Here is a 14,314-nt window from a genome sequence, read left to right on the forward strand (position 1 = left end):
ATCAACTCCACTTTTTTTTTATATTTCTCCACACCTTTGCTTTTGATGATACTGAATACAATTTTCTATGGTTCACATGTATTATATATAATTGTCCTTGGTGTTGAATACGTAGATTAGAGACAATCTTATTGTTATTATTATTATTATCATTGATAAGAAAAGGCTAAATTGACAATCTTTTTTAGTTAAATTTATGAAAGGTTTCAATATTATTTTACAAAAGTATATCTTTCGGAGTTATTTTTAAATCAATTTGAAACATGACTTTTACTTATTATTTAAACCTTTTTTTTTTTTAGTTTTCAACTCCATTTTTATTATTGGGTCGAGGACAATTTTGGCTTTAGGTTATATATATTGGGAATCACGAAAGTTATTTTGATGCGTTTGGAAGGAATAAAAGTTCATTAATTAATTTTAAATTCTATGAGGTTGAAATTTGAAAAAAAAATTAAATTATATCTTTATTTTTGTTTGGGATGAGAAAGATGAACTTCAATTAATGTGTTTTTAAGTTTTATGTTTATAGCTAAAAGAGAAGGTTTGGTACATCAATCGGGCATATTGAACAGTCCATATAATTTGCATGTTAACAAAGCTAATCTCCTCTAGAAAAAAAAAGTTTAGTCATTTAAGTTATTTTTAAAAAGACAAATAAAATATTATACACTTAATTATTATTCTTAAAATTGTTACTTATTACATTCTAGTTTTTCATATGCAACCTTCAAAGTTTGGCACATAGTCTAAAGAAAGAAAACAATTACATTCGCTTTGATTTTACATAAATGTCTTAAAACACTACAAGATTTCAAGGATCTCCCAACATTGCAGTGCATCGCCAAAAAATCATTATGCGTTAGCATAGGCTCTTACAACGTAGAAAGCAACGTGGAGACGTCTGCGTATCCCCTTATGCCGACGCACGATGTGCCGACATAGTTAACACATCGGTCAAAAACTTTTGTCGACATTGGGGCAGGACATTGACAATAACATAGAGCTGACGTCTTGGTGTGCATCATTGTAGGACAGACCGACGCGGCATCGACCTAGCGTCTAATGAACACCGCATCATTAAATGATGCCATTCGCAACGCGGCGTCTGCGTCAGGAAAGGTTTCACCAATTTTTTTAAAAAAATTGTAAATTAATTTTTGGTTGTATGAGGTTCGAATTCGATTTAATTTGATTGAAATTGTAAAAAAAAAGTAACGTAAAATTAATAAAACATCAAAGTAAATATATATTAAAATTAATTAAAATATTCCAAAAAAAATAAGTTTCGTGCGTAGAAAAATTATAATAAACCTAAGCTAAAAACAAAAAGACCACAAACTAATCTAAACGATACACATATAGTAATCCTCTCATGCCTTCCAACCTACAATGACAACAAATTAAAGTATAAATATATATATCTGTTGGAATTTATGTCCTAAAACTCGTAGATTGAAAATATAATTCATTGACCGTTGTTAATAAAGTGTTATTATTGCATGAGATACTCTCACTCGCATGTCAACTATGTGAATGTGTCGGATCATTGTGTTTGTATCAAATACAAAGTAAGTCGTATTTATAGTGTTACTAGGATAAGTTACTCTGTATTATCCTTATACTATAAACCCTTTAAGCATATCTCGAACATTGATCCATGTATGTCTCTACATACTGTTCAAGACTCATTAAACAACTTAGGATATTAGTTTATTAGATTTGGGTTATTAAGACAAAACTAATAATATAATCAAAAGCATTTATTAAAAATATAATAATAACATTTTATTAATAATAGTCAATAGATTATATTTACCATCTATGAGTTTTAGAACATAAATCTCATTAGGAAACACTTTCTAGCTTCTCCCTTTGAGTTCATCCTAGAACTCTTCTCTTTGCCTTTCGAGCTCTTTTTGTCACTACTTCCTTTGGTCGTTAGTAACACTCCATCCATGTGTTCTTTTTTATATATTTTGAGATATCTAGCTTTCAAGGGATCTAACACTATATTCATGGTCAAAGAGTCTCGACCATAATTAAAAGAACCACTGCTTGATTTTCATCTGACATCTTCACACCGATGTTATTGAGATATAATTCATTTGTCAAGGAAATTTTGTCAAGTTTAAAGATTCTTTAGCTTTTTCCGTAACTCCCCTGTAGTAGTAGCCTTATCCACTAGCCTAAGCACTGTATCTGAAAGATACAAAAGGATTGTCGAATAGGCAAATTCATCCATATCCCTTTTCTCATCTTCGGTAATAGTTTCTTAAAGGTGCTCTTCATCTAAGATTTTTGTTACTTTTTGCGGAACCAATGTAGCCCTAATCTTTTTCCTTCAAAGGTCAAAATCACATTTCCCATTCAAATCATGTTAAAGCCATTATTACAAAAAAAGAAAAAAAAATCAAGAATATGCCAAACTGCAAACTACTACACAAAACCCAACTCTTTTTTGTATCAAATAGAGCTCTATACCACTTGTTGGGAATATATACACCAAGTTTTGTTATCACTTATTATGACTATATCAAGCGTCCAACCACTTGGTATAATTTCCTGCATTGCACCAGAGAATACAATGTCAAACCACCCAGAACGCAATAGCCAAATAATCACAAATTAAGAAAGCGATAAAAGAGTAAACGACACAAAGATATATAGTGGTTTGACCAAATTGGTCTACATCCACTTTGAGAACCAGCTTGGAGGGATTTTATTAAGAGCAAAAACATATATATAGGGTAAACGACACAAAGATATATAGAAATTTTATGTAGGTAGTTTGGATAGAATAACCAAATCAATTAGTTAGTCTACTAAGGTAGGTAGAAAATTACTCCCAATATGGTAACTTTATTAAATTGATTTTTGTGTTAATAAAAGTTTCCTGTTATTTTGAGATGAATGCTAATGTTAGTATTATTTTCAAATTAAAAAAATCTCATCATTTGAAGAAATGATTTTGGGTACAAATAATCTCTCTTCTTCATCCAACAACAAAGGAAAATGCCATACAAAATAACTCTAGAAATTTTTTACAACCTTCCCATTCTCTCTTCTTCATCTAAACCTCTAAGTTTCACAGCCCTTCTGTTTGTAGCCACCTATTTTTATCCTACCAATATTCAAAAACAAATATATTAGTAATAATGGTTAAAATTTTTATTTATTTATTTTAAAAAGGTAAAAATTTAGTAATAACATAATATCTCATTTTTATTGTTTTAAAAAATAAAAACAAATCCATTTATTTTAAATAAAATCTTTTAATATCAAAGAAATTATTTAGTTTTAAATAAAATATTTTTTGAAAACTTATTTCTATTCATTTTAGGAAAAATTAAATTAATAAAATGTTTGACTTATTTATATCATTTTAGGAAAAAAAGAAAATCAATTTTAAACAAAAATAAAATCTTTTAATATTTATTTAATTTATTAATTATTTTTTCACAAAATTTCAAAATATCTCATTTAATTTTATTTACTTATTCTAAGAAAATGAAATTTACTTTATTAATATAATATCAAAATTTGATTTTATTCTTATTATTTTTTCCTAATTTGTGGTAAACTTTGATTTTATAAATAAGGACAAAATGGCTTAGAAAAAAATAGTTAGAGTAAGTAAAAAAAATTAGAGAGATTATCTTAAATATGTAAGTTTTCTGATTCATTTCATTAGTTAGTGTCTTTTACTTCTTTTTTATTCTCTTTTTTTTTTCCTCCTTAGCAAACCAAATTCCACGTTGAATAGATTTTGTTAGAGGTTGCATGTGATAGTGATTTACTTCCAAAGATGTGCACATCATCTACGAGTAATTTTATTTGGAATTTGAAATCTTTTCTTTTTTCTCTCTTCTTTTAAGAAGAAGAAACATATATGAATTTTTCTATTATTTTTTGGTTTTATTCCAAGTAAAGTTTGGCAGATTAATCTCATCTATCTGACCGATTGTATTTGTAGATCACAAATTATATATTATATGAAATGAAAAGGAAATTTATCATTTCTTTTACAGTTATGTAATGGCACTCAGGTATAGTAGTCATGCCTCTACTCTACCATTATGTATTTATTGTTGTCTAAGTGACTTCAACAATTCAATTTATTAATTTCATGAAGTCAGTAGGTTGATTTTAAATTACCAGCATGAACAACCTGTTGGAGAAGCTTAACATTACACTTGTTTTGTTTACATTTGAACTACTCAAATTTCTATCTCACAATCGCTAAAATAGGACATTGTTTTTTAAAAGAAATTAAAGAATTTTGACATAATAATTGAGTTGATTATTTAATGATTCAAGAATGTTATAGAGAAATTAAAGAATTTTGACATAATAATTGAGTTGATTATTTAATGATTCAAGAATGTTATAGAGAAATATAAATGTTCATCATATATAACACAATGATAACGTATTTATTTTATTTGATGGGTGAATTAAAATTCACACATACATACACACACAAGTACATGTCATATATATTTAGAAGCTTAATACAATAATCATAAAGTTCACACTAATTGGACCAAAGAAGGTTACATGAGGATGAGGGATCACTTTTTAGTCGGTTTTTGATGGAGCTTTCATGACTCTTGCCAGACATTTGTCTGTAGGATAAGAAATGGGCAAGTAATTCAATTGGCATTCAGGATTAAGTCGCTCAACCCTGCATTTATCAATGAAAACATTTCCATCACGTTTTTATTGAATATGTTATTATCAAATTCTTTACTAAATAAACTTAGTTAGATCACGTTTTTCATTTCTTAGATAAATTACTATTTATTTTTTTTAAAAAAAAAACATCTTGAGCCTAACAAATTTATGTTTATTTTGTGTCAAAAGTTTATAGAAGATAAAAAGTTAATTAGATAAAACTCACTTGTAGTTGAGGATAAAATAATGAAGGAAAATTGAGATCTCGATTCTAGCTAGATCACGTCCCGGGCACATCCTAACTCCTAATCCAAAGGGAGTAAAAGCACCTGGACTTCCGATGAAATTCTGTTAAATAAGAGAAAGTAAGAAAAATGTTTTGAAGTATAGCAAAATGAATATATTAATATAACAAAATGCTATTATTTAGATTATGATATTGATAGAATTTTTCAACGTGAGCGTCGCTTAAGAGACATTTGCATGTTTTCCATAAGTTCAAATTCATTCAATCAAGAGTTTATTAAAGAAAATAAATATAAAAAAGAGTATGAATAAAATTATATTCAAAGCTTATGACCGATATATTTATATATCATTTTTAGGAGGCATGCTAAATTTAGTCCATTTATATTTTGCATCTAATCTTTTGATTAGTGGCTGAAAAAATTAAAAACATAAATAGAAAATAAAAGAATATTCAAATAATTAAGTAGCTGAGTGTTTAATAAATGCATACATCCCATCTTGAAGGATTGAACTGTAGAGGGGAAGGATGTAGTTTTTCGTCCATGTAAAGCTCTCGAAGCCAAAGTATGACTTTCCATCCCTTTGGTATTATTTTACCTAAAAACATAATACAAAGTCGTTATTACAATTACTCAATATACAGGGAAAATATTAATTTGGGATGAATGAGAAAAATATAGTCATCCAGATCAATTCTCTTATTTGTTAACTAACCGTTAATTTCAGCGTCAACTGTTGCCTCACGGAAAGTAGCAAATGCAATACTACTTAGGCCAAGCGTCTCATCTATTACCTGGATATTATACAAAATATATATAGAATTAAAAGTTATAATTCAATATTACTAGTTCGATTTTGAAAATATAGACAAGGTAAGAGGGAATCAGGAAGTGCACCAAAACATCTCTACAGCACCCTCATCACATCCCAAAGACCAAAAGCGATATCATTCACATACGGAAAGGTACATAACAAACTAGAGAAAAGTTTATCAAAAGAGTTATATAAGAGAGATTACAAAAATGCTTTCTAGTTGAGAAAATTTATTTGTTAGAACTAGTTGTGTTAAATTGAAGAGTAACATAATTAAGAAATATTTGTGTGAATGATGGGCTGTTTGTTAGAATAATAGTCCATAAATATAGGGTAAAACATTTATGAAAATCAGTCTTTATTGCATTAGGGACATGGTTACGTGTGAATATAGGGTGAGGAAAACACAATTTTTATGGCGTGTATAATTGCAATAGATAGTCCTCGCCAACTAATTACCACTACGATACAAATGGTTATCCTTAACAAAAATGTGGTGGCATGCTCTTACTTGATAAAAAATAATTTCATAAACTTGTGCAAAGGACAAGTCCTTGATCATAAAAGGAAACAATTAAATAATTTTGTCCTGTTCCCCGACATCATGCAGACGACATCGAGAAATGGGGGGTCTCCCGACATGTTCGTTGTTCGTCGGGAGTTCCCCAATAAAAAGAGGTTTTCAATTCTGTAATTCACATAAACGAAAAAGAGAAGGCCGAGAGAGTTGAGAGAGAGACCAAGAAGGAGACAACGCCATGTTGTCCCTCGCTGTTGTCTGTGTCCCGTCGTTTGACATTGCCTCACTGTTGCTTCTCTTCACTTCAATAAGTTGGTTTTAGTTTTAGTTTAGTTAATTAGTTTTAGGATTTGGATTTTGAAATTGTTTTAGGATTTAGATTTTGAATTAGTTTTAGGTTTTAATATTGAATTTGAATTTGAAGTGTTTTTAGGATTTAAGATTGACGTTGAGATTTATTTTGGCTATCATGCAGTTATGGTAGCCTTTAGTTCAAACTTTTTTTTTTATTTGTCACTAACTTTGTTTATTGGAAATGTTAGGTAGTTGGTAAAAGATTGAAGTAATTTGTGGGTTTCTTATGGCTATCCTGCCGTTATGGTAGCTTTTTAAAGTCAAAATTAGTTTCTAATTTGTTAGTAGTTTTGGGGGTTCGAGGTGTTAGGTAGCTTATAAAGTATGTTGGAAGTGTTAGGTAGGTTTTAAACTTTAACTTTAATTTAGTGAAAGTTGGGAGATTGGGCATAATTCATGGAGTAGTTTTGGAGGTTCGATGTGCGACTGACGACTTCATAGATGATGATGATAAACAATTATCACATCAAAGCAGATAAGGCGACGATGAATTTTGAAATTTGCGTCCACGGCAATAATTAGAAGATGGTGTAGTTTTTTTCCTTTTCATGTAATTGTTTTGAATAATTTACAACTTGTAATTTTTGTTATACATTCGAATTTAGTATTTAATTTTATAAATTGTAAATTATTTATTTTAATAATTATTATAATTTTTGTTTGTTGTCTTTCGAATCGAAACCTATATATAATTTCTCCCGATGTTGCTTGTCTGTCAGGAATAAGTTATTCTTTGACGGCATAAAAAATGTGTCTAGGAAAGCTTCTCCTGACGTCACGTCAGAAGAAAGTTACGCCCGACACACTAAGGAGATGACGTCAGTCACTTGTCGACATTGATGACGTTAGGGATAAGGCATTCTCGACGTTGTCTCGTTTACGCATTGGAAATTGCTCCCCCGATGTAATACGTCGGAATGTCTGACATTGGAAGAGGTTCTGACGCGTTTTTATACAAAGGACAACGATTTATGTTATTGGGAGTTCCACAAATCCTTGTAGTGTAATTCTTTTTTATGTTAAAGGATTTAAAGAGACATTATGAAATCAAAATTCATAACTAACCAAAATTAATCTTGAAAATTAAAAGAGTTCTCGAACATATATACTATATTCGATTCCGAAAGCTAATATATGATTTTGTGCCTAAAAAAAGATCAAATCAAAGCATGCCAAGGGAAACTAATAATAAAATAAAAATACCTGAGAAAGAAATTTCATTTGTTTAATCTCCGAGAGACTTACACCCGTTTGTGTCGATGCTCTTCTTTTAATGATATCTTCTTGTTCTTCCTAAAACAAATTCTTAAACTTAACCATCAAAATAATAATTTATTTCATAATAATAAAATTATTAAAAAAAACACTAGATTACTATGCTATACATCCACTTTGTGATCATATGTTCATAGTATTAAATTTTTGGGTTCCATCCACATGTTGTTATTTTTACATTTTAATAATCATGAGATGTGAATCAATATGGTAGAATGATACCTAGAACTTAAGAAAATAAAAGAAAATAAACATCAACATGTCACTTATGTTAAATATAATATAAATAATAATAAACATGCTTATTGGTATGGTTTAAATATCATAATATGCTTATTTATAAATTTAAATTTATTTTTTATTCTTTTGCTTTTATAATTTTGTAAGGAACATTCATCCCGCGTCAACACTTTAATGATACACTTTCATTCATATTTTTATAAAAGTAACGTTTAATATTGATTTTTTTTTTTCAAACAACCAATATAACTATGTTTTTCTTTTTTGAAAAAACAGGAGGGACGAAAAACGGTAGATACACTAGGATATCTCAACTAGATTGACACATTCATAGTATCTTTATCCATGTATCTCGAAATCAAAATAGCATACCTTTAGATTTCAATATCTACGGTCTAAACCTTGATGATATATATCTTAAATAAGTTTCATTTATATCTCATATACATTATTATGCAATAATTTAAACATATAAGTTAGAAAATTGGAGAAGAGTCTAACCTTGGCCTTTTGAAATATATGTGGATTATCTGTAAGAAACAAAACTGCCCACATTGAAGTGAAAGCTGAAGTCTCTTGGCCTCCAAATAGCATACTAAAAATCATCTCTGTAATGGTCTCATCATCAAATCCTTCACCATCCTCATCTCTCACTTCCATCAACAAATCCATCATATCTTTTGCTTCCCAATTTTCCCCTTTGCTTTTCTTCACTGTTCTCTTCTCATCCAGAATTGATTGAAGTATTTCATGCAATCCTTTTCTAGCCTATATATAATTTATACATTTCTTTTCGTTATATCATATGACGATATTGTACAATATTTTCGTAAAGTAGATTGATTGAAAATATGTCACATATATATTAAAAGTGAGACTATATGTCACATTTGTATTAGAAATGATTTTTGTTCTTACCAGGAGTGCTTTATGGAAGGAGAAGCCAGGAAAGTTGATTGGCATAGTGAAGAACCCAAGTACAATATCATCATTAAAAGTCTCCATTTCTCTTATAGAAGTGCTTTTTATTGGAGTTGAACCCATAAAAATGTTCCAAATGACTTTGAAGGTAAGTTGCTTTATCGTTGTTAACAACTCCAATGGCTTCTCCATGCTTGACCATTCCTCCAACCCACTAATCACTGTGCGTTCAATATGATCAATGTACATCTCAAGTGCGGCGTGGCTGCTGATCGGTGTCGTTATTAGCCGTCGGAGCTTCCGATGCTCCTCCTTCGTGACTGCATGCAGTGATTTTTTACCAAATAAGGTTTTCATGGTTGTGGGATAACCAGGAATGAACTTAGCTTCATCCGTTAATACTTGACGACATAATTCAGGTTTGCAGACAATTATAGTTGGTTTTCCAAATATATGAGTTTTGTACATACCAACTTTCCCATATCTAATCAAATAAGAGAAAAGGAAAAAGAAGATTAATAACTTTGGTGAGTAACTACTCAAAAACAGATGAAATCTCGTAGTTTTAACTTAAAAGAACTAAAACATACAATAATATTTTCAACATCGCTAATCAATGTTCTAAAGTTTTATTTTACAGTGTAAGAGTTTTTATTTCAGTAAGTATTTTCATAGAAAAAATATTATATACGGTAGAAAGTAAAAGATTATAATGATCATTAATATATTAATATTCTAGTAAATGTTTTCAACACTTTGGTAATATTTTGGTAACGAAATGTCCTAATAATGTCTTCACACATGTTAATAACTCTCATACATAAAAGAATAACAAATTTTACAAAAAAAAAATAAAAAACAAAACAAATTGAGGAGCATATAAGAATAAGAATATTTTTTTTCCATATTACATGGATTGCAGTGTTTGAAAATTATATTTATAAGAAAACAGGTGTGGTAAAACTCTTAAAAATATTATAATTTATTAATGATAAATATTGATACACTTTTATCCGTTCTATACTATAAATGTGTTTATAAAATCTTATTAAGGATTGTTGGGGAACGGGTTTGGGTGAGTGTCAGCATAAGAGGGAGATTAGGTTATCATAATCCCATTTCAACCTTCATAACTCCCTCCACGACATACCTTTGTCTTTATTTTTAAATTTTCACAACTCTATTATTTTTGCATTAGCAAAGGGTGAACATTCAACTTTTAAAAGAAGAGAGTTATGAAAATTAATTTTATAAGATTATTTTTCTGAAAAAGAAATAAATAATCATTTGATTTTTTATTTTTGTTCCTTTTATAAAAATTTAGCTTATAAACATTTTTTTTTTATTAACTAGTTACCCACTTAACAGATATTTTTAAAAATTAAGTTGAAATTTGAAAAGAAATATAGTTTTTAAGAACTTTTTATTATTATTATTTCTTTTAAATTTTAGTTATTAATTTGATTCTTGTAGTTAAGAAACATTACTTAATTTCAAAATAACAAAATGATTAATCAAGTAAGATTTTTTGTTTATCTTTTAAAATTAAAATTAAATTGATAAACATTATTTGATACACAAGCACAATTTGTTATTATTTTTTACTATTGTTTTACTAAATCAAAATTTGACAAACTGCCACCAAAATAAATCAAAGAATTGTTTTTATTTTTAGAATTAGAATTTAAATTTAAATTAAAATTTATTTAACGTTGAAATTTTGGAAGGAAAATAAGTATTAAATTTAATAAATATTATAAAAGATTGTAAAAAATAGTTTTAATATAAAATGAAAAACAAAAAGTTACCGAATGAAGATTGGTTGTTTTGTTTTCAAAAAAAATAAAACTACTTAAAGATCGAGAAGAACTTTTTTTTTTAAAAAAAAATGATTGTTTATGGCTGAAATTACTTCCGAACATGATTTACATATTATCATAACACTAGTTAATTCTTTCCCAAATGCATATTATCATAACACTACTTATGATCACGATCCTTCTCGCAAACACATATTATCATAAAATTATGTATAATAACCCTTACCTCAAATGCATACTATCGTAATACTAGTTTTATGATAATACTATAATTATCATAACATTAACCCTCTATAAATCAACCCTTCCTCCATATGGTTCCAAATTTAATTTCAATCTTTTTTTCCATATTCAAACATGATTATCATTATTAGTAAATTATTATTTAAAATGAATGTCGTATTAAATGCTTAAAAAATAGAGAAAGAAAAAGAGAGTTTGTTTGCTAGTTAATTAATAATTTAACTTTTTTTTTCTTTTTTACAAAGGAGTCCATCAAAATACCTTTTTCATTATTTAATATCATGACAATTACCATCCATTTGGCAGTGAGTTGCTTTTTGATCTATTTTTCTTTAGGATGTTTTCCAAATCAAAATCATGTTTGGAGAACTGAAAGTTACTAAAGAAAAAATAAACTATTAGTTGGGAATTTGGCTATTAGGATATGACAAAAATATTCTTGAGAAAGATGAAACTATCATTGACAAAAAGAGAATTGTGAGAAAACATAAACAAAAATTTCAAATCTCCAAAACAAAAGTATAACTCTTGCCAAAGGGTTGACTAACTATTTCAATTTTTCAATCATGACGTATTTATAGTGATTTCGCAATCTCTACTTGTGAATGTTCTCTTACATAATCATTTGATTTTGAAAAATCGAGCTAATCACATTTATTAACTTAAATTTTTATTTTCAAATTTTAGCTTTAACTTTATTTTTAAAAGAGTACTAAGGTCGAAAGTTTAACGAGTGTATTTGGACATTTCAATTAAGTTGACAGTTGACATAGGTCTTAAGCCCCCTCATCATACCTCGATCCAAAAATGCATTGATATAAGAAAAAGGTTGACACCGTGTAATGCCCTAGGCATAGAATTCAGACGAGGATTGGGAATTCGTCCTAGAAAAAATTCTAGTACACTTAATTTTGAAGTTTCTACAATCGAGCCACTAAAAAGAAATATGCATCTTATTACTATAGGCAGTAACAACTTTTAATTCTTTTAAGTATTTCTTAATCTTACTTTCGTGTTCTCATGATTCCTCTTATTCATACATGATATCAGTTCATTAATTAGTGTCTTTTTTCTAAACTCATGGTGTTATACACATCAAAACATCTCAAATTTTGGCTTAACTTGTATCTATAAATAATACTTTTATTTGTTATTTTGTTATCTATTTTTTTCATGGTTTCAAAACTTAAAAATAAACAAATAACATTTTTTTTTTTTTTGGAATTCACCTATATACTCAAGTGTTCCTCAAAAGAAGGGTGAGAACTACATGGAAAACACATATATTTTAAGAATTGAAAACTAACAAACAAAATTGTTAACTGTCATGTTTAAGAAAAGCAGGCTTTCAAGTTGATTACTGTTAGATCAACTCAACCACAATGATATCTATAGGTTAATTAACTCACTGATTATAATACTCAACTTAGTGCTCTAAACTCTCCAAACTGTTCTGTAGTAGTAATCCAATAGATTTATATATATATATATATATATATATATAATTTGGAGGGAGTTAGAAATAAATCTCTAAACTCAAATGTTTTTTTTAACAAAATAGTAAAGGAGAAACAGATCAACGTGTGCATCTAGAAATCTTAATTAAGTTGACACTTCCACGTTGCACTCTCATCATACCTCGAAATCAGTTATTTGCATATACACTACAAGAAATTTTAGCAATTCCAACACTTTTTATCTCGTCACATCATTTTTCATGGACAAAAACATATTTATCCTGAAAAAATTCTAATTCATCGGCAAAGTTTTAGAAACCCATACAATTTTTATACATATGCAAGATGTACACATATGGTGACCCAAAAAATATCGGCCTAAGTTTTTAAAACAAAATCTGATACATTTGTATACATATATTTATATCAATTCAAGGTTTATACGTGTAGTGACGCAAAAACATCAACATAAGTTTTTTTAAAAAAATCAATCACACATTTTTTTTACGTATTTATATCGATGTACGAATGTCAACGTTAAAAAACTTGATGTCAAGCTAAAGTGTAATAACTACGCGCACATGCATTCAAGAATATGTGGAAGAGAATTAATGTAAAAGAAAGTTTTCAAATAAATTAGAGTGTGCGGAAACTTATTTGAAAATCATTATTTGTCTCACATATATGTGTATGTGAGAATATGGATGGATGCAAGAGATCAGTGAGATATACCTTCTTGAGAATTCACCAATGAAACGTTCTGGTGGACCAAAAGTGAAATATTTGAGAAAGGATAGAGTAGAACCAATAAGTGGCCAAGATAGATCACCGGGAGGAAGTTCATCCCATTTCTTCCCTAATTTCAATGCATAATACAAATTATTCAATCTCTTCAAAACCCCAAACCCTAAAACAAAACCCACGAAAGGAACGATCAACAACAACCAATTTATCATCAACTCCATTATTTTGATATTTCTCCAACTTCAACACACCTTTGCTTTTTATATATCAATATATATATATATATATATATATATATATATATATATATATATATATATATATATATATATATATTGGCTCTTATTCAATTCTAATTTTTTATTGCTCATCCCTCTCACATTTTCATAAGTATATTATATTAGTAATTATATTCTTATTCAATTCTAATTTTTTATTGCTCATCCCTCTCACATTTTCATAAGTATATTATATTAATAATTATATATTATTGGGGTTGAACCTCTCGTTCCTAACTTGTCCATACTAAATTTAAATTACTCCTTTTTTTTTTGTTGGGTTAAATTGTAGGAAATATTCGTTCAAATATCTCTAAAGTTTCAAATGTTTAAAATATATCCTATAAAAAATAGGTAAGACGATCTATAATATCCTCTAGCTATATCGAAAGTAATTTACTATAGAAATAGCTAACACAACAAAACGAACAAATAACGAAGAAGGCTTTGGTAACTAAGTTCGGCAAATATGGCCTACATCTGGGAAGCTCCTTGACTCAGATAAGAAATATTATTGAGATTCAAAAGTTAGTAACTTAATTCTAAAACTATTTTGATAAGTTATCACCACAACTTAAAACAAACTCAGGCTCCTCCTGAAGATAATCGTGAATCTCCTCAAAGACCAATTCAGGCTCCCCTAAATTGATGGATCAAAGCTAAACTATTTCAATTTCCATTCATATATATTTCTTATCAATCAATACTTAAACATATCATTAA

General features: G+C 28.3%; 1 protein-coding gene across 2 annotated transcripts; it reads right to left on the reverse strand.

The window, feature by feature from the left end:
• Window positions 1-4,387: 4,387 nt before the first annotated feature.
• On the reverse strand, window positions 4,388-13,552 carry LOC101207537 (beta-amyrin 11-oxidase). Of its 2 annotated transcripts, none has more exons than XM_031882111.1 (8): window positions 13,302-13,552; window positions 9,047-9,533; window positions 8,630-8,896; window positions 7,859-7,906; window positions 5,641-5,719; window positions 5,417-5,523; window positions 4,904-5,025; window positions 4,388-4,687 (listed from the first exon to the last, which is right to left on the reverse strand). In XM_031882111.1, the coding sequence occupies exons 1-8, from the start codon at window positions 13,532-13,534 to the stop codon at window positions 4,582-4,584; spliced, it is 1,449 nt and encodes a 482-aa protein (XP_031737971.1). In that variant the 5' UTR covers window positions 13,535-13,552; the 3' UTR covers window positions 4,388-4,581. The 2 variants fall into 2 exon arrangements, with proteins under 2 accessions (XP_031737971.1, XP_031737970.1); XM_031882110.1 differs by having other exon boundaries at window positions 7,817-7,906.
• Between the last annotated feature and the right edge of the window lie 762 nt (window positions 13,553-14,314).

The sequence above is a fragment of the Cucumis sativus genome, chromosome 3, assembly GCF_000004075.3.
Source record: "Cucumis sativus cultivar 9930 chromosome 3, Cucumber_9930_V3, whole genome shotgun sequence".
NCBI classification, from domain to species: domain Eukaryota; kingdom Viridiplantae; phylum Streptophyta; class Magnoliopsida; order Cucurbitales; family Cucurbitaceae; genus Cucumis; species Cucumis sativus.